The sequence below is a fragment of the Drosophila willistoni genome (assembly GCF_018902025.1).
Source record: "Drosophila willistoni isolate 14030-0811.24 chromosome 2R unlocalized genomic scaffold, UCI_dwil_1.1 Seg167, whole genome shotgun sequence".
Taxonomy (NCBI): Eukaryota; Metazoa; Arthropoda; class Insecta; order Diptera; family Drosophilidae; genus Drosophila; species Drosophila willistoni.
The window spans coordinates 628,354-654,439 of record NW_025814050.1 but is presented as its reverse complement, the minus strand read 5'-3'; the positions used below and the strand labels follow the sequence as shown (position 1 = coordinate 654,439).

General features: G+C 35.9%; 1 protein-coding gene across 1 annotated transcript; it reads right to left on the bottom strand.

The window, feature by feature from the left end:
• Positions 1–121: 121 nt before the first annotated feature.
• Positions 122–25,955, bottom strand: LOC6646743 (carbohydrate sulfotransferase 4). Its single transcript, XM_002069352.4, has 4 exons — positions 24,761–25,955; positions 1,455–1,637; positions 1,187–1,388; positions 122–1,119 (listed from the first exon to the last, which is right to left on the bottom strand). Exons 1-4 carry the CDS (start codon positions 25,663–25,665, stop codon positions 988–990), a joined length of 1,422 nt encoding a protein of 473 aa, XP_002069388.1. The 5' UTR covers positions 25,666–25,955; the 3' UTR covers positions 122–987.
• Between the last annotated feature and the right edge of the window lie 131 nt (positions 25,956–26,086).

Genomic DNA, 26,086 nt, shown 5'->3' with positions numbered 1-26,086 from the left:
AATGGGTTTCCTTTTTTATCAGTATTTGTATTTCTTTTTAGACAATTCACATAATTTCATTGCTAATTTAATATGCACATTACTGGGATTGTTTTAAACAAACCATTGAAACAAATTCAACTTAAAGCATTAATAATGTATAATTGGGGCAAAAAATATAGTACAATATAATTGTAATTACAACTAAATAACCATAATCATACATATCGTTTGTTGTAAAACTAATTGTATATCTAGAAAAACTTATCCTAGGGAGTTGAGTGCCAGTTGCTCATTTAAGCTTAATTTTGCTTTCAGAAATTCGTGTCTACGTTTTAGCGTGATTTCATTTAATTCAAGTTTATTCGTTTAAATATTGCACAGAGTTTTGCTTGCCAAACATTCTTATTGTTTATAAATTTGTCTAAATTACTATGTATTTATGTTTTGGTTTTTTTGTTTTCTTAGTCCTCTTTTTTTTAGAGACTAAATCACTGGGTTTTCTATGCAAAATTTTTTTTTAGCGGAATTACAAAAGTTTTACATGAAAAAGCCAAGTAAATAAGTCCACATCATACGTTGCCCTATGGGTAACGTTTTCAGTTATTGTTGTTGTTGTTATTGCTTATATACTAGGCCTAAGTGTAATTGTGATATTCGATTTTTACGCTTTACACAAAGTTCGCCAATTTCTAACTTCTATGCACTTTTTCTCGTATATATATGTATGTATTTATGTATGTATATGCATATGTATGTTTTTTATGTATATCGAATGTGGTAAATTATTAACTAATGCTCAGTTAAGGGTGTTTAATTATGTGTTTAGCATACGATGTGCCGGTTATATATAAATCGACTTTGCATTATCCCATTCAACATACTCCGATTCAATTTACTTTACGCTCGCTCAATTCGACGATATCACAACAAAATGTACCAAGTAGAAGAATTAGTTATCATTTATCGCTATTGATAAATCAGTTAACACTATTTGATGTTCGCGCTTCACGCAAACGGAGGCGGCAGCATTATAGGATCAAAATTCTGCTGTATACTGGCAAAATTAGTAAAGTTTACAATGCGACGGTAAGCCCAAAGATCCATTGCCTCGACACAGACATCCTCGATTTCCTTGATCTAAAAATCAAAAAGGAATTAGCGATTAAAACGCAATACCCAACAAATTGGACGGATTCACACAAACCTCTTCGGCCTTAAGATCTTGTTTCCAGTGAAAGGGAGCTGATCTGGAATCACGATATGTTGAACTCACTCCGCCAATATTTTGTTTAGTATGTGTATCCAAAAACTCCTCAACTGCGGGATCGAAGGGTAATCCATAGAACTGCAGTATGTCCTGTGTCATGTCGTAAGGATTCAGGGATAGATCCTCATACCGCAATGTTCTAATACAAAGATGAGATATACATAGTTAGGAACAAAATGCAATCTTTATACCTCAACGAACATACCTGAATCTCGATGGATAAAGCTTGAGCAACTTCTCGGCTGTTCTATAGTCATCTACCAGATCCTGGCACACCAAACGGGCATCTTCACAGTCTTTCTGGCCTCCGCACCAGACCCGATGCCGGCGCGACTGCAAAGTACCTCGTGGATCTCGAACCAGAAGCACAATTCGCACACTGGAAAGACTACGAAAATATCGAAATATGAATACGAATGTACAAAATCGGAGGAGTGCCCATAGTTTGTATATTTCATAATTATCATATTTGCTAGCGTACTATAATGATTGTGTGCACGAAGCCATGAAGTTGACTTTGAATATAAATTGGCATTCAATTAAGGCAAATTAAAACTATAGACATGAATCATAATTAACTTTTTCATGGGGTATGATTCCATTCTGATAAATAGAAATTTCCAAAATGGTTCGCCCTTCTACCATTCCGCTGTTTGCCCTTATTTTGCCTGTGAATGTACTTGCTAAATTATTTTATGGATGGAAAGTGTTTGCCTAAGCGGATGCCCGACAAAATGTTGATAAAACGACAAAACGGAAACAGTAGAGCTGCGACTCGTGGTCGTTGACGTCTTTATTATTTTAGTATTCGACTTCTATGTATGTATTCGACTGTATACATATATGTACTTATATACTTGTAACAAGAGAAGTCGATAGAAGTCAGTAGCACAGCTCTGGTTGATGTTGAATGGAATGGCAGTTCGCCACCAAAAGTTGCGATAGCCGAACAAACATATGTACATAGATAGAACTCTCATACTGATAACTAATAACAATCAATTTAATTAGAGAATCTAATTTCGATAGAGTTCCGAATGTGATACAAGGTTTGTGTGATGTTCGTATATGTATTACTTTCGAATTGTTTAAAGTGGCTCACAAGGGGCTCTCCTTTCGTTATTTTAACAAAATGAAGTAAGTAGGTTGGGAGATAATCGAGTTTTTTCAATTTACGGGGGCGGAAAGGGGCACAACTAAATTTTTACACATACCAAATATGGTGTCTCTAGCTAGTATAGTTTTTGAGATAGGCGCTTTTTTTTAATTGCGGATGCGGAAAGGGCCGTGGCAAAAATTTGAAATAAACTTGATCACTTTACATACTACACGAGTCTACATACCAAATTTGGTCGCTCTAGGTGTTATAGTCTCCGAGATCTAGGTGTTCATACGGACAGACGGACGGACAGACGGACAAGGCTAGATCGACTCGGTTGTTGATCCTGAAGAAGCTTCCTTCTGCCTGTTACATACATTTTGGCGACTTTAATATACCATATATATAGAAGTCACTACAAAGTGCGTTTTATATGTTAATATATTGGCAAACAGAAATATACAAAAGTTACGATATCAATCTAGCTTTTCTATGATATATTTCTTTTCCCACAACTAAGGCTCTCCCTTGGTTGAACTACATTATTCTTATTTGGCAAGGTAGATAGGCAGTCGTCGCTTTTTCGCTTCCTTCCCTGCATTTTCGACTTCATAGCGGTGCACCCTACAGTCTCCTTCTCTATCTCTGTCAGACACTATGCTAATTTGTTTGAGGCATATGGCAACAAATAAACATCAACAATTGCACACATGTTATACATATATATATATACACACGTATATACATATATGCGAGGCCTTGCCTCCATGGTTTCGGACATTAATTAAGTAAATATACCCAACAAAAATGTTTCAATTGACACACAATTTCAACTCGTATGTGCTACCTGTATAAATTGATTTCCATTGATTCGCACAGCTTTTTATATGTATAAACTTTTATCGAAACCCTCGTAAAAATTAAATATTTAAGAGAAAAAAACTAGCCAAAGCACATACATACATATGTACATACATATGTACTAAGGCGATAGCAAACACAGTCGAACAATGAAATCCAATCGTTGACTTAGTCCATATTCAAAAGGCCATTGTTACACAAATCGAATCTGCTATTGAGATGGAGCGTAATAACCAGTGATGTTCTTTTAGATCGCGCTTATCTGGGAAAATAGTAGCAAACACAGATAAGGGCGCAGTAGATAATATCAAATCACTCGTTTGTGCTTTTAAATGTAGTCATGAAATGCTCTAGTAGATAACACATGAAAGGGTAATCAAAAAAATGACTGACGAAAGCAATGTCGAATGGCAGATGCAAGGCCAACTAGGCATGCAAAAATAATAACAGTAACAATAACAGCGAAAACTGTCAAAATGCGAAAACACATCGACTCTCAAAAAGAAGAAAACGACTTAAACAGAAAGAGAGCACAAAGAGATACATACAGTGGCGGTCACGTATTTAAGACGTTTTTTTTTTTTTTTTTTAGTTCTAATTTTCTCGGCTCCTAAATAACTTAATCGAATAATTTTTTCTGTAATTTGTTGGTTATTGTGTTCAGATTATGAACCGTAAAAATGGTCTTCATAGTTTAATCCACTAATAAAAATTAGATAGTTTTTTTTGCACATAAAAAGAAAGAGACGGAGAATAGAAGGGCAGTTTTGCATAAAATGTCTCATATTGATAGGCAAAAAAAACTATCTAATTTTTATTCCATTTTAATGAAAAATATGTCATTCGACGGGAAATTCAATTTACTTTCTTTCGTAGTTCAAGAAAAAAAGTACTTTAGTATGAATTAGTGTCGTAAAATGGACTCGCCCAAAGGACCAAAAATTTTCATACAAAATTCAGATTTTCAATTGGCCCCAAATTGAAAGTTGGGGCTAAATCCAAAATTAGTGGTATGCAGTTTACCTTAGTTTTGCTAGATCTTCAACTTCTTCGAAGATTTCAAACGTCTATCTTCAATATTTAAGATTTTGGAAAAAACCTCTTAAATAAATGCCCCCCAAAAAAAGGACTTCTCTTTGTTCAAATGCACCTGTGAAAAAAACGGATTAAACTATGAAGACCATTTTTACGGTTCATAATCTGAACACAATAACCAACAAATTACAGAAAAAATTATTCGATTAAGTTATTTAGAAGACGAGAAAATTGGAACTAAACAAAAAAAAAAAAAAACGTTTTAAATACGTGACCGCCACTGTAGATAGATATAAGTACTACTAGATAGTAATACGTGCTGAGATCAGCAAGAATTAATTTCAGTGCAGATAGGATTCCATATTTGAAATATGCACTCATAAGAGTACGTATGATATTATTTTTCATTAGTTTTAAACACTTAAAAAATGGTGGTTGTTTACCGATTACTTCAGTTTTCAAATACTCAAACACTGATCCATTACGACACACCCAAGACTAAAATGTTTAAGCACGCGGTCTTTCCAAGATATAGGGAGATGAATAATTCGTTTGTAAACTGCTTTTTGAAATCTAAAAAAAAGTATTTAAACATTTTGCACGAGGCTAAAGTGAATTTCACTTTTCCATCTTGGCTCATTTGTATTTATACCCAAAAAAAAAAAGTAATAATAAGTAAATGAAATCAACAAATCGACACATTTTGACATACTTATATGTATGCACAAAAGTTGAATAAATAAATAAAAGTATACCGAAAGTTGCCTTCGAAGTTACCAAGTAAGTTTCAAGAGTAAAATGTTTGCAATTCAAAGAAAAGATAAAGAAAAGATAACTTCAAAAATGTTGTATAATACACTGTCTGTTGAGCACATTGGACAACTGAAGTTTTTGCACTTAACTTTATATATATCAATGTATGTATGTACATTGAGTATTGTAAAATGAAAGCACGGTTTGTTTACCCTTAAAGCCCCATGCAAAGTGACATTTGCCGTCAGCACTTGATTGTGGTAGTTTGAAAATTAGCATTGTTTTATTATTGTTGTATCAAAATTGCCTCTAAATTCTAAAATATATGTTAACGTTTAAGCGATGACGCAAAAAACAAAATGCTAAGATTATTTTACTACTTATCGGACAACTAAAAATGTGAGCCATTTTAAGCTTTATACACGGCTAGGTTGACCTCTTGACATCGACGCATGGCCCCATATGTGCTCAATGTTATTTTTTGGCATATACATACATACATATATGTAGATAAGTATATATCTAACACATTTTCATTCACACACAGAGATTATTGGCATCATTTTTGTTTTAGTACCCTGTATCTTTAAAATAAAGAAGAGTATACTAGACTACATAAACTGTACAACAAGCAGAACGAAAGTCACAATGAAAAATTATTTTGTGTAATCGATTTTTTCAAATAAAGTCTTGTTAGTTATTTAGAACATTATTTTATACAATGCACCCAAACAAGGTGAATAAAAGTTGCCATATTGATCAGCATCCGTCTGTATCAACATTTAATTTCGAAGTTCATACGAAATGGCGCTTAAGTTTTTCAAAGAATATTCTCTCTGGTCTTTCTTTTATAATACAGGGTATCTGGTAGTATATATCCCCGAATAGTCTGTAAGACTTTTGTGTTTTGACTTCAGTTCTACTGCAGCAGCTTGCGGCATTTTGACACAGTTCCGCAGATCAAAAACACAAAAACTGGGAATAAAAAGAAAAAATACAAATTCGCGATAAATAAATTTTTGAAAATGAAAACTAAATCAATAGAACTTCCATCATTTACAGTTACAAACCTGATGTTCTTAAAACGATTTGAGGTCAAAGCTAAAAAATACGAGACCGAACTAAAGCAAACTAAACCGCACAACATTTACATAACTTTTCTTCTCAAATAATAAAAATAAAATCACAAAAGCAAAAGTGTTAACTTTTTGTTCTTTCTGCTGCTAACATGTTTGCTTGAGGCCTTGAAGAAGTTCAATTTCTGAATCGATAACTTCAGATTCAAGTACATTCTTATATGGAATCTATTAACCGATCTCTCTTTTCGGAGAATCCTTTTATGTGGGCGATCAATTGCAGTTAATGTTTAGCTAATTAACCTTACACTAGACAGGCGGTAAGGTTTTTTGTGCGTGTCTAGAGCTGCTTACATTACGCTAGTTTCCATATAGGTCAACGTAAGCCGATAATCTTGATTAATGTCTGTCTAGAAAAAAGGAGAATTATGAAGGGGATTCAAATTTTGTTGATTGTGTTGACTCTCTCCTAAATTTATGAATGTACATCTGGCAGGTTTTAATATAATTTTTCAAATTTAAAAGCATAGTTAACAGCTTTTAAAATTTAGTTTTTATTAGCTTTGGTTTATTTTGTGAATATAAAAAATGTTACAAATTAGGCAGACAAATGTATGCAAGTCAATTTGTTTGTAGACAAACATTCGAGGTATGTACATATAAACATATGTAGGTATGTATTTACTTAAATATATATACATACATATTCGGATGTTTATTTATATAAATATTCATAATTGTCGCGTGTGGAAAAAGAAACAAGAGAGTGAGACCAAAAAAAAAAAAGCAATGAGAACTAAAATGGGACAAACACAGTGAGGGAAAAACGTTGTTGCTCACATAAAATAGATACATGAAAAAGCCATCCAGCTAAACTTGTAGGAAATTTAGAATACTTATCTATGTCTATTTTCATTGTGTTGTTCAGCCTTAAAAATCAACCTAATAAAACATAAAATTAAGTAGATAGTTATAAAACTGATTTCTTATTAGATGAATTTCGTCAACGTGGCCAACAATAACCAAAAGATGAAATTAAAAATTCAGCACACACCGCAATTATCCAGAAATGTAAACCCAACCAAGTGTAAACTAGCTAGCTAAGAAGGCAGCGTAGCGGTATACTGGGCTAAACTTCTAGATATAGTTTTAAAAACGGATTACTTCAGGCTTATACCCAATTAAAGTATCTTGAAAACTGAAAAGATAAATAGGAAAATGGGAAATGTACACACAAAAACAACACAAACTCTTTTTGGGCAAAATGAAATGGAATTTATCGATTTAACAATGGCCCAACAAACATACCAAGTGCAGACAGTATAAGTGCCCTTCACCCTCTTTCCTGCCACTCAGCTCTATCCGAAACACTTCTCCCATATATGTATGGGTCACAATTCACTACTTTTCTTTTCTTTATAAAAACACCCACCAAAAAATATGTAGAAAGGTTGATGAAGCAAAACTACAAATGGAAGCAAATCATCATAAATGTTGAGCGCAACGCCCAGCAAGCTAGTTGTCGAAGCAACAATCCGAAAAAAGAAATTGAATCACCTACACTTTTGCCACGATTTAGAGGATTTTTAAAAATAACGACTGAAAATTTCTTATAACGCAGCGTGCATGTTTTTTAAGGATTTTACACAAAAAAAGGACTTTATGGAAATACTTCCAAGGTTGGTTTTCAAGATGTGGACACTCATAACACTGCGGGATGTTTTACGTTACACACCGTATCTGGGTCAAAGCATGATCAGTTTCAGAGTCGGACCACCCAATATGTGAAATAAAATCAAGGCAACGATAAATGTGCCGACAAATGCAAACAAACGGCAAATGTCAATCAAAGTCAACTTGGGGATGCGGCTGGAAACCAAGTTGAGTGGCAAAAGAGAAAGGCTAAAAAGCGCCAAAAGCGTCTTGAGATGAAAAGAGAATGACAATGGAGAAAAGTGGGCGGGCAGTACTGCAACCAAGACTTGCATAGTACTGCGGATTTTCAAAAGCCTTGACACATGGAGAAGAAAAACTAGAGGCAATGATAAAGAGAAGGTGGAACAGCACCTTTGGAACTTCATTAATAACAAAACTAAGCGATGCACAGTGTGCCAAAAATGGATAAAAGAGAACCCATAATTTGGCAACATAAAGGACCATTTTTATGAATAAATTATGCCAAAAGTAGTTTCACTATATTACGTAGCACTTATAGGAACTATCACTGTGAAACGTAGTTTTAGTTTGTTTGGGTCACAATGTACCTATAATTTATACCTTTATAGGGTGAAATGGTATATTAAAGTCGTCTAAGTGTTGTAACAGACAGAACGTAGCTTTTCCGAGCCCATAAAATATCTATATTCTTGAACAGCACCCACCCTAGACCAGAATCGGTTGACTATATCGAATAGCTTAGTTTAATGAGGTCAATTAATTATTGTTTTATACTTTGATGTGTGAGTGAGTGAGCCACCTAGAAAAAGTACTTTTTTCGCTTTAGATGAATAAAGGGAAAATGATACACCTTACTCTTTCTTCTTTCTTCTTACTCTTGGTTTTTATTTCAATTTTTTTTTTGCGAACAGTTTTTTTCTTCAACCTAATTCAAAAACTGATAAATATTATAAAAAGAAGAAACAAAATATTTCTTCCTTCCTTATTTGTATTAAGTTCCAAGTTATCACTAAAAACGTATATTTCTTATCGCTCTAAGTACTTTAAATGGTAGGCTTCTGCTTAAAATTTTTGCAGATTTTGAAGCCGACAGTCAAAATTACTATGTTGAGAATCCTGTGTAAGATTTGTTTTCATATATGGACCAAGTAAACAATTATTCTATTCTTCTCACTTAGAAGGTAGCTCAGTGTAGACCTACTCAAACATATATTACTATGTATGTATTATTCATGCGCCCATTTTGAAATCGACAGGAAGTCCTCATACTATTGAGCTTGATGTGGTTATCGTAGAACAATTATTTTTTCTGTTCCATATATAAAATTTTATTTATTTTCACATTTCAATTTGTGGGCTTTTTTGTTACAGTCGTACCACAGTGTTACGTCTGAAATTTCAAGGAAATAAAACACACCACACACACACACATAAATAGGAAACGAGCGAGAGAAAGAGTGAAAGGAAAACATACTGGTATATGACAAGGCAATGTCTGAAGGTCTGGGCAAACAAACCGCAATGTGGCCTGAAAGCTAAAAGATGCCACAGTGGTCTAGCCCGTTGAAAACTGAGAAATAGCTGATGTAAAGTCGTCGGTTGTTCGTTTTAACTCATTTAGATTAATGAACTTAATATCGATAACGGAGAACCACTGTGCCCTTAGTCTAACCCTTGAAACGTGTCTCTTATTGTCAGTGAAGTTCTCTCCAGCATTTCATTTTTTGACCTGCCAGTGTTGGAAATTTATTGCGCTCGTGCATTTGACGTGAAGCCTTAATGGGTACACTTTTGATGTGCTACCCAAATCCGAAGCTCATGTGCGTTGATGGCGATGATGTTTCCGCAGGAGGAACAGGAAAAAATGTGGCATACGAAATTGGTCAAGTTCAAAAAGAAGATAAATTTGTATATATAACATTGTCGTGTTTACAATGAATGAATTGCGTTAAAGCCTTCGCCCGAAAGCAAGTTTAGTTAATATCTAATTTATAATTGTAGACTGATTTTTAATTTAGTCTTTAGTTGACACGTAAATTTACCAGTATATATAAAAATTATTTACATATCTATTCTAAATTTCCGTCTGAACCTCTTGTACTTATCATATAGCTAAATGTCGGAATTGACCGCTAAGCTACTTGATAGTTGTTTAAAATAGTTGATTCAGATATTTGATTTCTATGATTCATATTAAAAAAGCGGTTTGTAGGCCCAATAAAGACACCGGAACTAACTGAAACTCAAAGACATTCGCTAGTAACGCACACCAATAACATTAATACATCCGCTTAACTGAGAATCCAATAATATCTGCATTGCCACACCTTTTGGGAATACATGGCACAATGTTTTTTAACTGACTTCCCCTGCCACTCGTCACTTGAGGGCTCTTGGAGCCTGGCCATTCATTTTATTGTCATGTAAATGCAATTTATTTTTTGCCTTTCTTTATTCGGTTCTTTTCCTTTCTCTTTGTATTTTCGCCTTCCTCGACGTATCGTTAGCCGCTGCTCTTAAGCAAATTGCTGTACTTTCAATCAATGTGGTCCCCCCATTCCACACCTTCGGATATAAGAGGGGCGTTGCCACTCCCAGCAACATTTTGACACTCCATTTCATTTTATTTAAAATTTTTATTCTCCACTCGCTGCATACAGTGTGAGAGTGTGTGTGTGCCACACCTCAGTTGCCTTCTTTCTTAGTATTACTTTGGCTTGTAAGTGAATTCAACAAACATTTGTGGCTTTTTTTTCCTTTCGATAAAAGCTAAGGATGAATGGCTGGTAAGGATTTGGACGATGATGTTTCACAAAAACCTGCGTGTAATCAATTATGGGAAATGCAATCAAGAATTTGAAATGCAAATGATAATTGGAATGTAATATGAAAGAGGAATCAACGTCACTGTGGATCACTGCAAACTATTCTTTTTGTAATTGGTTTCTAGACGGTTTGGTTTCTATTTCTACTTTTTGTGGTCTCTTTCTTTGCAAACACACGATACCCTTCAGCGCTAAATGCAAAAAATTCGGGGTCAACTTGAATACTTCTCTTGGAAGCCTTTTTTAACGGATGATACCACCTTATATTTGCCAAAATATAAAAGTAACTAACTTCTAACTAATTTTATAACAAGGGGAAAAATCATAACCAAAACACAACTATAATTTAAAAGCACTTCGCAAAGATACAGAGTCTGCATAGCTAGGATCAGAGAGAAAAATACGATGAACGCAATGGTAACTCTGAAAGATTAAAACAAGTAAGGTCAGTTAAGGACAAAAAGAACGCGTTTTTTTTGTTGAGGTCTTGCAATTTGCCACAAGGAGATCTGTGACAAAAAGTCAGGTCAAGTGAAAGGTCGAGAGGACATTGAGCAACCATTAACACAAATTTGAAGGTTCATTTTGGTTCAATCATTGTTGCTTTATGCATAGCCTAGCGGCACTATAACGGTGCAGTAAGCGAATCAAATTTCCACATCATAAAATCAATTTGAACATCATGTTGCACCGTTTTAATAATTTGAAAATCAGACTTTCAGTCGAGACGAAAAGTAATTATATGAACTACCCGAAGACACATACTCGAGTCTGTAATAGAATAAGGTGCCGCAACAAAAGCAGACACAAAACGAACTGGCGAATGCAATTGTCCAAACCAGAGTGAAAGGAGAGGCGAACAATGCAAGAACGGAGCTAGCAGAGGAAAATGCGCGAATGCGGCATACAAAAGGTGCCACGTATAAAATTGCACTAGAATAGAACTAATTTAAACAACTTGCAGATATTCCCCTGCTTCGTCCCCCACAGGCACTGCCACTTCCAGCCGACCCAGCCGACAAATATCAACACAATACTTATAGGTTCTCCGTCCCATTAATAGTCGTAGTCAAAGTGAAGGCACTGTTCCTTCACGGTTCTTAGTGTGTGCCAGACCATGAAATCTTATCTTATAGATTTTGCAATTTTACTGTTTTGTTAACATATTGTTTGCTTTTTATCACTTGTTTTTAAAAACACTCAGAATATGATCTTAACACAAAAGATTCAGTACCAATAAATTCAAAACTTTAACTGTCATTTTAAAAGGTTAGTTGCAACGAAAAATTTTTGGTTTTCTTTTATTCGGGGACGAACGAATTCCACAAAACAGAAAAAGAACTAGACCGCGATACGATATAGCATCATCTCGTTCAGGTTGTTAGGCAGAAATCACGTTGAACGTCAACCTCAAGGTTAAGTGACGAGAAGGTCCAACAAAATAAGACGTGTCTATTGGAGGAGATAAGACCCGAAAGCAACACCACAAAAGTTGACAATTATTTATTTTGCCAGCAACATGAAATATTTCACGAGAATACTTAGGTATACTTGCACAGATTTTATTAAATAACAACTGCTAAGCAGTCCAAGACAAGTCCGAAAACCAACCTACCAAATGCTCTCTGAGGCCTGAAATACGAAAATTTAGTAGTTCAGACCGAAATAATTAATTTGCAGGATTTTGTAATACGTAAAATTAGTACATACTTCCTAAAATGGGACCAACGTATAGTTCAATTAAATGTTCAAAACGAAAGTTTTGATAATCGCACAATTCATCGGAGTGACTTTGTCCATGCTAAACTCGTATACCCTGGTAGGCTTTTGTTTTAATATTTTCCAACCTTCAAAGTGAAAAGCAATTTATTATGAAAAACTTTAGACCAAAATTAATAAAACCTTTGCAGTGGTATAAGCATACAACTTAATAATGGGGAGCCCGTTTTGAGAGTGTTCTAGAATCTAGACTCTAGATTCTAGAGGTTCCCCTCTTTACTTCTATTTTGCCTCCGTCTTTCTCTTTACCCTTCCACACAGATCTCACATGGTCTGGTTGCTACTTTCATGATTTGTGGCCGTCGTTTGGCTTTTAATTATTGCGATTATTGCGGCAACTATTTACAGTTTTTAAATGTAACTAGCAGCCAGTCGAGGCGCAGCACAAAACAAAATAAAACGAAAAAAAAGACGATAGATAAACAATTTAGAGCAGAATGAACAATCTAGAAAGCGGTCTGTTGCATTGCAACAGAATCTATCTCGATAACTATAATGAAGCAATGAAAAGATGAGTACGAGGTTGCTGCATCCTTTGGTCTCGTTTTTCATTTATTAATTACTAATTAATGGGTATAATTACTTCTGTGTTTATGTTTACTTTGTGATTGGAATCTAATTGTAGAACAAAACTTGAACTTATAAAAGTGTCTTTCGCAATATTTCAAAAAAAATTTTAATTTATTGTGTTATAATCATAGTAATGCTGAACAATCCAGTATTTAATACACACAAAAGACGATCCTACTTATTCTGAAAAAGAATAATCTTAAACAGAGAGACTCTAAATTTAAAATATATATAAAATTTTAAAGTTAGTTGTTTACGGGTTTTAACAAATCCATATTTATAAGTTCAATGAACGGCTTGCAAACTCAATCGGGAGCTGTTACATGCAAGCAACAGATACGCTGCATCTGGTGGCAACTCCCTTAAGCAGATTTGCAACGCAACAGCAGGAACTAGTAGAAAGACAGTCATGGTAGGTCGTTAATACAATGTATTACAATTTCAGATCTGTGTAAGAATAGGGGACTAAATGGTTTAAAATACAGCAAAGAGTAAATAAACGTCACTGATACTGATATTAACAAAAGATGCCGTTACTTAAACCTATATGTCGTTTAATGTTAGTAAATAAAAAAACCATTATGCAATGACTTACTTACAAAAGCCTTACATGGACTAAGACTTGCTAATAAAAAAAGACAGTTAAAAAAATGTTTGTTTTGTTTCTTAACTACCTCATGAAAATACTTGATCGAGAGTTTATCGTTTTCTAAAGAAATGAGTACTACAAACTAACTTCAAAAAATAAACTCTAATGACTTCACTGGGCTGGAGTCCACATACCCTTACAGTGATTGTGTTCCAAACTTTTTTGAAATAATGAATCATCTAACCTTCAATCAACAATCGGCAGAGATATAATCTTAATTTATGTATTTTGATGGAAAGTAGGTGTCGGAAGCCATAGCTATAGCCGCTGATTTCCATGTATTGACAATATCCGGAATTCAAACTATTGAATAAGTAAGACTTTAGTAATTTACCAAAATTGGAACAAAGCTTGTAGTCCAAACTATTTTTGTTTTTGTTGAAAAAACATAGATCAAATCGTCAGGTTTTGAACCGACCTTTCCGATGTCAATGATAGAAGTACCCAATTTTATCCCGATAAACAAACACTCTTTTCAAGTTTGTCAAAATGTAAACAACTTCAACAAAGCGATTAGAAATATGCAAGACTAAGTAATTAGCTAATCAACATAGTCATAAAATAAAAGTTAGATTTTGAAAAAATATGAATAATTCATACTTGTAGCAGTAAGTAGATAAAGATTTAAAATAGCAAGGCTGTGTGCACATTATAATATGGCAACAAAGTGTTGATGAGGCAATGCGGAATGTCAGTCATCAAGATTTATAAAGATTATTGACCTCACTTGGTACAGGGTATTTCGAGTTTTGCTACTTGACTAGACATTGGCTTCATCAAAGCAATTTTGCATTACTTTGCATATTCATTGTAGTAGGACAGTGTATAATAGAAAATGCTTTTCTACATGGACTTTAATCTTATTAAGAAAGTTAATTCGTCTAAAGACTTATTAATTACTTGTATACGTATTAGGTGAATATATGTCGGATGGGTGTAATTACTTTAAGCCAAAAGAAAAGGCTTTAAGCCTTCAACAGCTCAATATGTTATGTATTTCTGAAGTTAAAATGACCCTAATTCAAATGCAATTTTTACTTTTACAATGAAAATAAAGATATTCTTAGTGCAATGCAAGTTTTTAAGTTTCATTTTACCTTGACTTTTTGGTCTATTTAATCCGACTCACACCCATTTATCTGTGCAATCGTTACGCTTTATACATTTGACATATATTGGCGTATTTGTATACCCTAGCAACGAGAGTGCATCCTTGTTGGTGAAAAATGTACAACGCCTTAGTCTATGGGACAAATTTCATCAAGACAGAGCAACAATCTCAAAGTAATAATGTGAAAATCGAATGACTTTATGTAATGGGTTGCCTCTTGACCGACAAAGAAGCCTAGGCACCTACCGTGCATTTACCGCAAAGCAGGGTATACAACCTTAGGAACGTTCGAAAACATACCGGCTCTCCGGTTTTGTTGTGCAGTGTATCCAACGCGAAACAAATTTCCTGTGTTCAGCTTGTGTTGGACCAAAGCTCAATACGGCATTTGGCTGGGAGTGGGGTCCATGCTGAGACACACATTTCGGAAGTTCGTCGCCGCAGCCTTCAACCCTTGTTTTTGTCTGTTGCAGCAGTTTAAGTTGAGTCTGTGGCCAATTATTTATGCATGTGTTCTTGTGTAAGAAGAAAGTTTTTTTAAATGATCCTTTTTCTAAAAAAAAAAAAAAGGAAGGGAAAATCGAATCGACATTTTCTGACGGCATGTTGCATAAGTAACCGTTGTGCAACCCAGACTGGAGCAGGAGTCCTCGAGAAGCAAGTGCAGTAAAGAACTTGCATAAGCAATTTGTTTGCCCGCTGGCAGTTAGTTCATTTCGTAGTTTATACAGGAGTACATATAAAGGAAGGTCAGAGCTGCACAAAGATTTATGGCCCGCGGCAATAAAAGGATATAAGATTTCTTCACCTAGATTACAAGAAGTCGATAATAAAGATAGATACCTCTTTGGCATGTGTGTCTATGTATTGGACTTCAGGATCAAGATTGTGATGATATTGTACATTTGTGATACGAGTATATTTACACATCAGGGAGTAATATCTTAAGAATGTTAATTAATCTTAATAAGTGTAATCCTTGAAAATCTGTTTTAGCTTATTTCTTTATCGTTGACCTTTGGTTGGTTTCTTTACACATTAAAACTGCAATGAAATCTGCTTTAACAACTTAAGCCCGTTGCCAACTCGAGGACCCATTGAGCTATCCTAGTAAATTACCACTGCCTTTTGGCTCTTTTTCTGTCTGCTTGCTCTATGGCTGAGTTGGCCCGCCTCCACATAGCTGTCAGCTTTGTGGCTATCATTAGTGCAAGGTATGTATATCCTGCCCTCCCCAATTGTACCCTACCCTCTCTCCACCCTTTCAATTCCCGTTGTTAAACACAGTAATCTGCTGGCTGCACTATTTTTGCCGCTCTACCTCCAAGATATTAGCCTAATTTATGCGCGAAAGTCTTCATGGAGAGGGCCAGAAAGATCTAGCACTGAATGGGTGAGCAATTTTCGGCATGACTGCTAATGATTGAGTCGAGTCGAACTTCAAGACATTCCAACGGGCGAGGGGCCAAAGGAGGCTGGACCCCATTTCGACTGCAAGCCGTGCTATAAATCAAGTCATGACACGCATATTTAGAGAAAAGGCAACATGCAACGCACAATGGTTAGATTTTAAAATAAATTTTTTTATGAACCTAATTTGGGTCCCCTCCGATCGAAAATCAATAACAATTTCGTCATAATAACATCTATTTCGAACGATGGTTTGGAACTATAAGTAAAGTAGAGAAGTTTGCGCCTTATAGACGGAGATGCTCCATTTTACAGATTCCAAACTTATGACCTTAAAATTTCACCAATGTGTACAATTTCTTTTGTTCCACTGTGCACGGCTGCAGCACTCCACGAGCCACTCAGACAGGCAGTCTCAGCCAGTCATCGTATGGAAAAGAGGAACTTTCTCTTTTGGGCTAACCCTCAAGTTTTCAGTCTCGTCTCGTCTCATTAATTCCGTTCACACGTCGCTTCGGACGACTTCTAAGTGCTTTGTCTTTTTCAGTTAATCACAATTTAGCCTGGGCCTAACTAGGTTATTGTTATAAGAGTACCACGGAGTACTAACAGGCAGCAGGCAGCTGGGAGCATTCAACAAAATCATCACATCACAACTGTGAAACCGTCACCGGCTTTTGTTTTAATTTTTCCAAGCTCATTGCGGTGTGTGGTCCGGTTGCTTGCTCGTAAATATCTTCTTGCTGTTGCTCTGTTATTATTAACTTTAAACATTGTCATGCCGCGATCGTTTTTCTTTCATTTTCTTTTCTATCTCTTCGTGTTTTTCTTTTTCATATTTGCACCCATTGTGTATCCGCTTACAGCAAATAGACAGAGCAACAAAAACACTAGAAAACTTCCGTTGTAACGGCTCTAGATATTTTATGCCCATTCCTCTTATTGTTGCTGTTATTTTTGCATAGGATACTCTAAGTACGTACTCTTCATGAGAATAAGGGGGAACCAAATCAAGAGGGGGATGCCCGCTGCTAACCCTCAGTCCATACGTAGCCACTAGGTACCTGTTGTTCTTCATGTCCCACTCGAAGCAAACTGTGTCATCGGTGTTCATTAAAGAGTAATGAAAAAAGACTACATACATACACACATTGTGTGTTTATAATTAATGAAACAAAGCATAAGAACGACTATAACGTCATTGCATTGGATTGTTAACATCCCGTTGTTCATTTGGTTCAATAGTTAAAATTGAAAAGGGGAAACAATCTCATTTCATTGATTTTAAGTTTTGAAAGGAGAGTAAAGATTTTGATTAAGCCCTCTATTTATAAGAAGCTGTTCACTTCAAAAATTATATTTTACCTCTTAATCTCTCTTTATACACGCGCCTCAATATTTTCGTCGAAAATTCATGCACATATCCACACTTAAAGGGGCAGAGAGATCGGAGTGTGGGCAATGCACTAACTTAAATAGTTTGCTGGGAAGTCGTAATTCGAAGCGACTGATCGACAACCGCCAAAATTGTTTCAAAATCGGATTCGCAAAAATTTTTTTTAAATCCAACCTTGTACTTTCTCACTTTCAATGGTTACGGGTTATAATTTGGAAAATTCGGTAAATCAAAGAATATTCAAGTATTAATACAGAAAGTTTGGCAATTTTAACTCTTCTCGATTCAAAGTTTTTGAGTTCCTCATTCCGTATGCTTGCACACGGTGTATCTGACAAAGAAGAAGAATGCAAATTTTGATTAAGATGGCTTAAATATTTAGAACAACTATTTTACCAATAGGATGATGATCAACACAATGAGGCGATGTCCGTTCGCATGTAGGCAGAAGGAAGGTGCTCCACAGCATATACACATGTAGGTTAAATAATGGTTGTGGAAGTTACTTACCATGCGCTACCCGTTGAGAACCGTTGCGTGTGGCACAACGCAAACAAAGTTATGAAATATGCATGTATGGAATTTGGGCAAAGTTGCTAAAGTAGCTGGTTAACTAGGTACAATAGCCGCAAAGGAAAAAAACAAGAAAAGGCCAGCAAAATTAAAACCACCGACGAATGTACGCCACATAAATAACTGAAATGTGCTGGCCTTCTCTATGTGGCCAAAGAAGGGCAAAATTTCTTTTGGCCAAAATTCAAAAAGTCCGCAAAAAAAAAACACTTTTCAAGGGGTGAGCCAGGAATTTTTGTATTTTCAATGGCTTAAACACACATTTTACATACTGCATTTTATGTATGTTGAACATTTTTTTATAACAGAAGAAAGAGAACAGCAAAATGTGATTTCCTTGCGGCTTTAAGATTAATTCATGGTGACTCATTAGAGAAAATATCACACAACTAAATAAGTCGTCTTTGCATCGAAATCGAACAAATGGCAAATGCATATCACAAATGAACATTTTTATCCCAGTTTAGTTTCGCGAAAAGTTTTGTTTTTTTCACATTGTTATCCTTTCTCAATATCATAATTTCAAATTGCATTTAAAAATACATAATTCCTTTGTATACCCTGCACCCATAAGATGCCTCATATAGAGGTATATGATGTATATATGTATGTATATGTATATACTCTCGGCCTTAGTTTCGTATTAAAATCATCGTTAACATCTGAATTTTTAACTTTTTATACTTTTGCCACCTCCTCTTACTTCTCGAATAATTAGTTAATTCTCAATCCACGAAGTATCGTAAGCTGTACTCTACTGGGTGCGATAATGTGCACGTGCACTTGTAAGAAAAGCCTTGCATGTGGTTGCCTTGTTTGGTGCATGGTATACCAAAGTCGGCGCTCTCTGTCTTAATACTTTAAGAATTGAAATTTGTTTACTACTGATGGTTGTACAGAATAATAGTAATAATGATTTGGCCATCTGAATCGAATCCATATTAAAACCCTATTTTCGTATTTTCAAGCTACTGGGCTGCATAGCTTTCTTATAAATTAAACATGTTGTAGTCAAATATAAGCACGTTAATGACAGTCGTCAGGGAAAACTTTTATTAATGAATTCTAGAGCTGCGGGATAAGCATGTAATTCACAGAGATAGGCCTTCTTATTTTAAAAGAGAACTAGCAGCCTACTATTGACTATCGGCAAATGAAGAGTTTGGTTTTTTTGAACAGAAGATAAGATTGTCATTCAAATTAATTCGATGTTGTCATGTATTAATGTATTAACTAGTTCATTCAGTGTACATATGGCAGAAAACAGTGCTTTATTTTCGAGAATTATTTAATGCTTAAGTTAGCACTCAAATAAAAGGAAAGTGATTTACACAAAGACCTCTAAACTCTTTTAAAACTTTGTTTGAATGCTCCGGCCATCTAAAGATCACACTGCAAAAAATCACATTAACACACGGATGAGAGGGAAACCGGCATGAAATGAAAGTCTTCTGAAATCTCCCAGTCCGGCATCGCAATTAAAAAAGCAAGCAAGCAAGGTGAGAGCAAGAGACAAATTTGCTAAAAAGAAAAACTGAAAAAAAACGTACAAATACTAGGAAAAACGTTTTTCTATCTGTTAAAAGTAAAATAAAAAGCAGAAGCTGAGCGGTGAATGGTGCTTTTTCCTAATAAATCAAAGGTAAGCGTGCTCCGAAGTTGCAGCTGCTGTTGCGTTTTCCAAAATTAGAAACAAGTTTTTGTTGCACCATTGTTGCAAAATGGCATTCAAGAAGAAAATAAAAACGAAGCAATTAAGTCGCGTCGACATTCATATACCATGCAAAAATATACCATAAATCTATCTCGCTCACTCCTACAAGCAATAACGTCCTTTTAGATCTTTTAGGATTTTCGTGTATTTCGCATATTTGACACAAGTGTTGATGTACCTAATTTTATAGCAATAGTTTAAATTTGGCGGGAGAAAGTGGGTGATCTAGCTCATACAGTCTCTGAGATATAAGTGCTTACAGGGAATGACAAGCGGATAGGTGAGTCGACTCTTCTCTTATTTCAAATACAAATCTTGAAACATTCCACTCATTCTGACTTAGCCAAATAGTTTTCAATTACGAACTGTTAAAATTATTTCACATAGAGTATGTTCGCATTACTTTTTTATGACCCAACGGCATTTTTATTTTTATACCCTTGCAGAGGGTATTATAAAATTGGTCAGATGTTTGTAACGCACAGAAGGAGACGTTTCCGACCCCATAAAGTATATATATTCTTGATCAGCATGAGAAGCTAAGTCGATATAGCCATGTCCGTCTGTCCGTCTGTCCGTCTGTCCGTCGGTGCGTACGCGTTTTACTCAGCCATCTTAAGAGCTATCGGGATGAAATTTTTTTTGGGAGCTTTTTTTTACCCGGGTGAGATAAAGTATGAAAATCTTTGGGATCGGACCACTATATCATATAGCTCTAGAAGAAACATTTTTGCAAAAATTGGAGTATCCCCATGAAATTTACCAATATGATAGTAATAGATATAAAATCTCAGATCCCAAAATTTGAATCTGATCCGATAAATAGAACACAAGTTACAGTCAATATAAATCGGTTCAAACGCTGCCGGCAGCGCTGCTTGCTGCCTACTACTGCCATCATCAAATCAACAGAGCACACGCATACACACACAGACGCAACGCTACATGAACTGTATGTGTATGCGTGCCGTGCTTTGCTTAGAAAATGATGGAAGAAGAAAAACTTGTGGTAAAAAGAGAAATAATATTTTGTTTGTGTATTGATGAATTGAGTTGCAGGGAAAGAAATTTCAAAAAGGAAAAATATTATTGCCAAGTATACTGCAAGGGTATATAAACTTCGGCATAGCCGAAGTTAGCTTCTTTGATATTTTAAGTTTAATCGCGTCATAGAATTTAAAGCAAAGAAATAATGAGCCACTGATATATGCAATATGGACATACTATTCGAGCAGCTTCAGTATATTAGTTGATTTCATTGCACAACTTACAAAGCAGTTACGAGTACCATCCGACGCAGACTCATTAACTAACGTGCTAACTTTTTGGCATTGCCACACACAATCGCCATTCATTTGTGTTAACAATAATATTGTTTATTTTTAAACTCTGACAAATAGACAGGCGGACGGACGGACAGACATACGGACACAGGGAAACACCTCCAAATCATAATTTATTTCAAATGCAAAAACTATTCTTGGTTGTTCTTTTTTTTTTTGTTGCTAATTTTGTATTTGCAATAACATGGTAACAGTCATTACCTTTAGCTGACAGCCTTGAAAAGAACTTTTTGTTTTTCGGCTTTTGTTTTTCTCTTTGCCGTTTCTGTTTTTTGTGCTTCCACTTTGTGTTCATCTTCATATTTTGAGGTATACAATTACCAGCAGAATTTATTGTCGGAGCATCGCGTTGTAAATCTGTAAGTAGCCATCGCCTAATGCGATTCCGCCTCAAACCAAAACTCCAAGTCAACTCAACTCAACCACCAACCAAAGCCAAATCAGCTGCAACTGCTCATTCTGATGCAGCGTAGACTGTAAGTTTATGACATTCGTTTTGGTCGTGCTTCATCGGCGGCAGTGGCTTTCCATGCTTCATCAATTCTCTATGCGTTTCAGGGCTTACTTATACATTGGTTCTCTCCTCTAGTTGTTTTTGCTTTTTGTGGCAGCGTTAGATAAATCTATTGATCGATGAGGGCTTTGAGATACTAAATCATTGTAATTTTCACACGCTTTTGAGGAATACAAGTTATTTGCTTCCTTGAAGCGAGTCACCAATAGAAAGTTAAATTTTATGAGAAGGGGAACAGTTTTGTTTTAAGCCGAGTATCCAAGAAATTTACCTCATGAGTAAGTGATTGGACAGAAATCTTTTATCTTACATTGGGTTTTCATTTGACCACGTCCGTATGAAAACTTTAAACATGAAAGCATTTTTTTTTTCTTTTTTTAGGTGAATTGAAAGGGTTTCTGTGCTCACCAAAAACGATGTATGAAAGTGGTTGTGCAAACTTCGATACAACAAACAACTACAAACTTCAAATTTATAAAACCAAATTCATAGTCATAGATTGGATTTGAGATTTAGATACAAGGACACCAAAAGTTAAGTTGTTATACTATACATATAATATACATATATGTGCTTGAATGCATGAATCTTTTTTCTTCTTTTAAACGGTGCACACTTCCAAAACGTATATACCCTTTTTGTAAGAGTAAAAAAAAAGCGAATTTTTCCAGTACTTTTAAGAAAACAAAAATCAATCACTTTCACTGCCATTTGGTTAAAAGTTTGTCTTAGTCAAGTGGATAAGTTGGCCCGGCCCCCGTCGCTATTGAGTAGGTGCCGTCGTCACCGATTCCGCTGGTACCAGACAAATTTTATTTCAGCTTTTCACCCATTTAACACGCCGCAGAGATCGCTTACCACGTACCAAAAATTTGCTTAGCCAAACTCAAAACCCGTTTCGATTTCAAATGCAAGACCAAGTCGAAGTCGTTGGAGCCTTCTCAGTTCGCCAAAGACACCCGCTCTCAGCTGTGAACGTTCACTGAACTCACGATTTCCATCTCTCGACGGTTTCAGTGCTGGTTTTGTCAAAGCCGTCAAGACAAAAGTTAAATGGCATCTCATGTCAAAAATGAGGTTTACAATTGTGCAATAAGTTTTTAGAACAAGTTTTTTCGGGGGTCTTGGCCCGTTTTAAAAACGCAGCTCACAAACATTTTCTCTCCGTTAATAGCCACTTTGCTCATTATAAGCCAACTAAAAGCGACTAGGGTAAAACTCTTTGCGGTTTTTGTGGCTGCTATTCGTAGTTTGAGGCAAGCTGGTTGGGTGTGTGTTTGTGTGTGGATGTGCGTTCATCGGGGGGTTTGGGGGTTTAAGGGTTTGATGTGGGCAGTTTCAATTTTCATAAAGTAGAATCTACTTTGTGCCAAAAGCGGCTCAAATCCAACGACCACAAAAACCGAATGTTTCCAACAGAAATAGAAAAAGAGAAGAAAAAATGGGAAAAGATACGAAGGAAATATACATATAATAAGAATAATCATAAAAACTAAACCAAATTGATACAAAACGATTTCAAACCCCTTATCCATTTATACAGAAATCACGATAATTCAATATGTAATTATTGCGTATTCATAGACAACCTTTTTATGTGTTCGGCGCACCCAATAGGCAATTAGAAGCCAAAATGAAACACCCATGAATGATTCGTTGCCTTGAAATGCGCACTGACCCAAATTGTCTGCGGGGAAAGGGCAATGGCCCACACCATTGAGCACACCACAACACAGTGAAGGCATAGATCCAAGTGCTGGAAAACGTTTCCGGAATTTTGATGCATTTTCACGCAAGACCATCGGCCTATGCAGGCTTCGTTTATAGAGTGTGAAGAAGTGGAAGAAAGCAGTGTAAAAAAGAAAATAGAAAGCATTGGGCTTAACATGTGTGGAATGTCTGGGTTGTCCAAGCAATACTGTTTACTTATGTGTAAGGGAATCATAAATATATGCTCTAGCAAAAATAACTCCAGAGCGTCCTAAACCACGAAAGGTTGAGGGTTTATTTGGTAACTATAAATTACTATTATTATCATTGATAATCTTTTCTTTGACATCGACGAATAAATTACATTCTCCTAGCTATACCGACCAAAATTCAATCAATTCTAATTTTGATATGTACAAACGTATATCTATGTATGTATTTGTATGTGTGTAGACCCATCTCATCCCCTGCCTAAATGTCATTTTCCATTGATTGAAATTTTTGTTTGTGGAATCTTTTGCATAACATTGACACAAGTGTGCCAACAAAAGCAAAGATACAGATATCCCTAATGTCCTCAGAGCGAGGATGGGGAAAATGCGAATGAGACGGAGACGGACAAGCCGTCGTTTTAAATGTAACCGAAACCACAAAAGAGAAGTAGTTAGTAGAAGAGGTGCGAGTGAGATGGAGAAACAGGCGCTACCAGCACCACATCAATCAAATACATTTTCCTTTTGTTTACTTTTTTGCTGGTTTGTTAGCCAGAAATTGCCATACACTAATTTTATTGATTTTTATTTTTTTATGTGTTGTCTTTTTATTTGGATTACATTTTCAATGAAATTATGTAAATGAAACTCTGTTTGCAGCACAATCTATGCCCTTTGTGAATTTGATTTTCCAAACCAAATGATTTTTTATTTAAACATTTAAAGCCATAAAGGGAAGATGTATATATGTTCTTGTTACTTGCTATCAGAAACAGTTTTTCGACGAAATCCAAAACCATCAGATTCACATTCATTATGCGGTATAAAAAGAGGGAAAAGTACAAATTGTCGGCAAATTGGGTGAAAACCCAAAAAAACAACCGCACTACAGTTCTTATCTAAGTCTGACACTGATAAGGAGCTGACGACAACGGTGGTTAAGGATTTATTTTAATCTAAACAAGCAAATCAACACAACTATATCTTGCACTAAAATGTAAATAAGGAATAAAAATTCTGGTTTTAAGCAATTTGCTTGACGAATAATAAACAATTAAAACTTGATTTTCCTTCTGCCTGCCTAGTAAAAGCATAAATCCAACTCAACTGTGTTTTGTTAATATCAAAAACTATTTCTGTTTCTTATCAATTTCATGAGAAACTAAAACTTTCAGAATTCACCAAGAAACTGTTTGAATCTCACCTTGGATCTTGGAGCAGCTGCTCGGCTTCTGCCAGCCGTAATCGCACAGTCTTCATACTTTGTATAGGAAACAGCCGGCAAAATTGCGTTAGAAAGGCGGGGCGCCAACAGAATCGCTGAAATTCCCGGCAGACATCCCAAAGTCGGGTGTTGTGCTCAAAAAGATACGTATGGGTCTTGCCGAAATTCAAGTAATCCTGCATATCTGAATAGTCGCACTGGAGCAAATTTTTTAGATTTTGCACGGCCAAAATTTGGTCATCGGGATCCCGTATCTGCTTAATGCCAAAATCTAAGAGTGGTTCGTAGTGATAGAAATTTCCTGGAATCGCATTTAAAATGTCGCCCAGAAAAGTGGAACCTGAACGCCAAGAGGTTACAACGATGCTTCGAACTGGAGTGCCTTTAGTTTCGGGAGTCATGTCATTTAACTTTTCGGCTCCGCCGCGGGGATACTCAAAGTTTTCCATTTCGGTAAGAATGCGAGAGCGTTGGGCCGTCAGGACATCGACAATGGTGGCTGTGAGATTATAAACAGTCGTCTGAGAGACCGACAGCTGCGATTGAAATCGTTCATAGAGACTATTGCGATTCAGAGAATTTGACGGGCCACCATCTGAGATGGAACCTCCACCGCCTGCTCTCTCAGATGACCCTCCACCTGTGCCTTGTTGCTGGTACGACGAGGAGGCAGTGAATGGACGGTGCTGGGTGGTGGCTATTAGTAGCAGGATGCACAAGCTACTAACGCCGCAGATCCCAATAAGATTCGCTCGCCGAGACATTTTGCTGCGTCGGCGCTTCGAATTTAAACTGATTCGTTGCCTGGCCCGTGTCCTGGAGCCGACCTCATCAGGAATTAGCTCACACGTCTCCAAATCCACATCCAAATCCGCAGTGGTCATTTGGCGTCGTAGCAGCTAACTTATTTTTTTTTTTTCACTTTACCTTGCACTTTTACACTTAAAATTAAAGAGAGAAAGCTTTTTCTTATGCGTATGCCTTAATCACTTGAGCTCCACTGCACCCACATTGTGATCTGTGCATCTCAGCTAACAAACATCACTATTGCAATTCACATTCACACGATTTATTAATTCTACAAGTCCATTTATTTATTGTATAAGTCCATTTAATTCAGTTATTTACGCGCTGCCACCGTCTCTCTCGGAGTGGATTATTATTATTATTATTCTCCCACTGTTAGAGCTGGGAAAACCGTCGATGGCACCATCGATATTATCGATGTAACCGATGGAGTGCGATAAGTCGATGGGAATTTTTCGATGCCGATATATCGAATTTCAATATATGGTAGTGATGAAA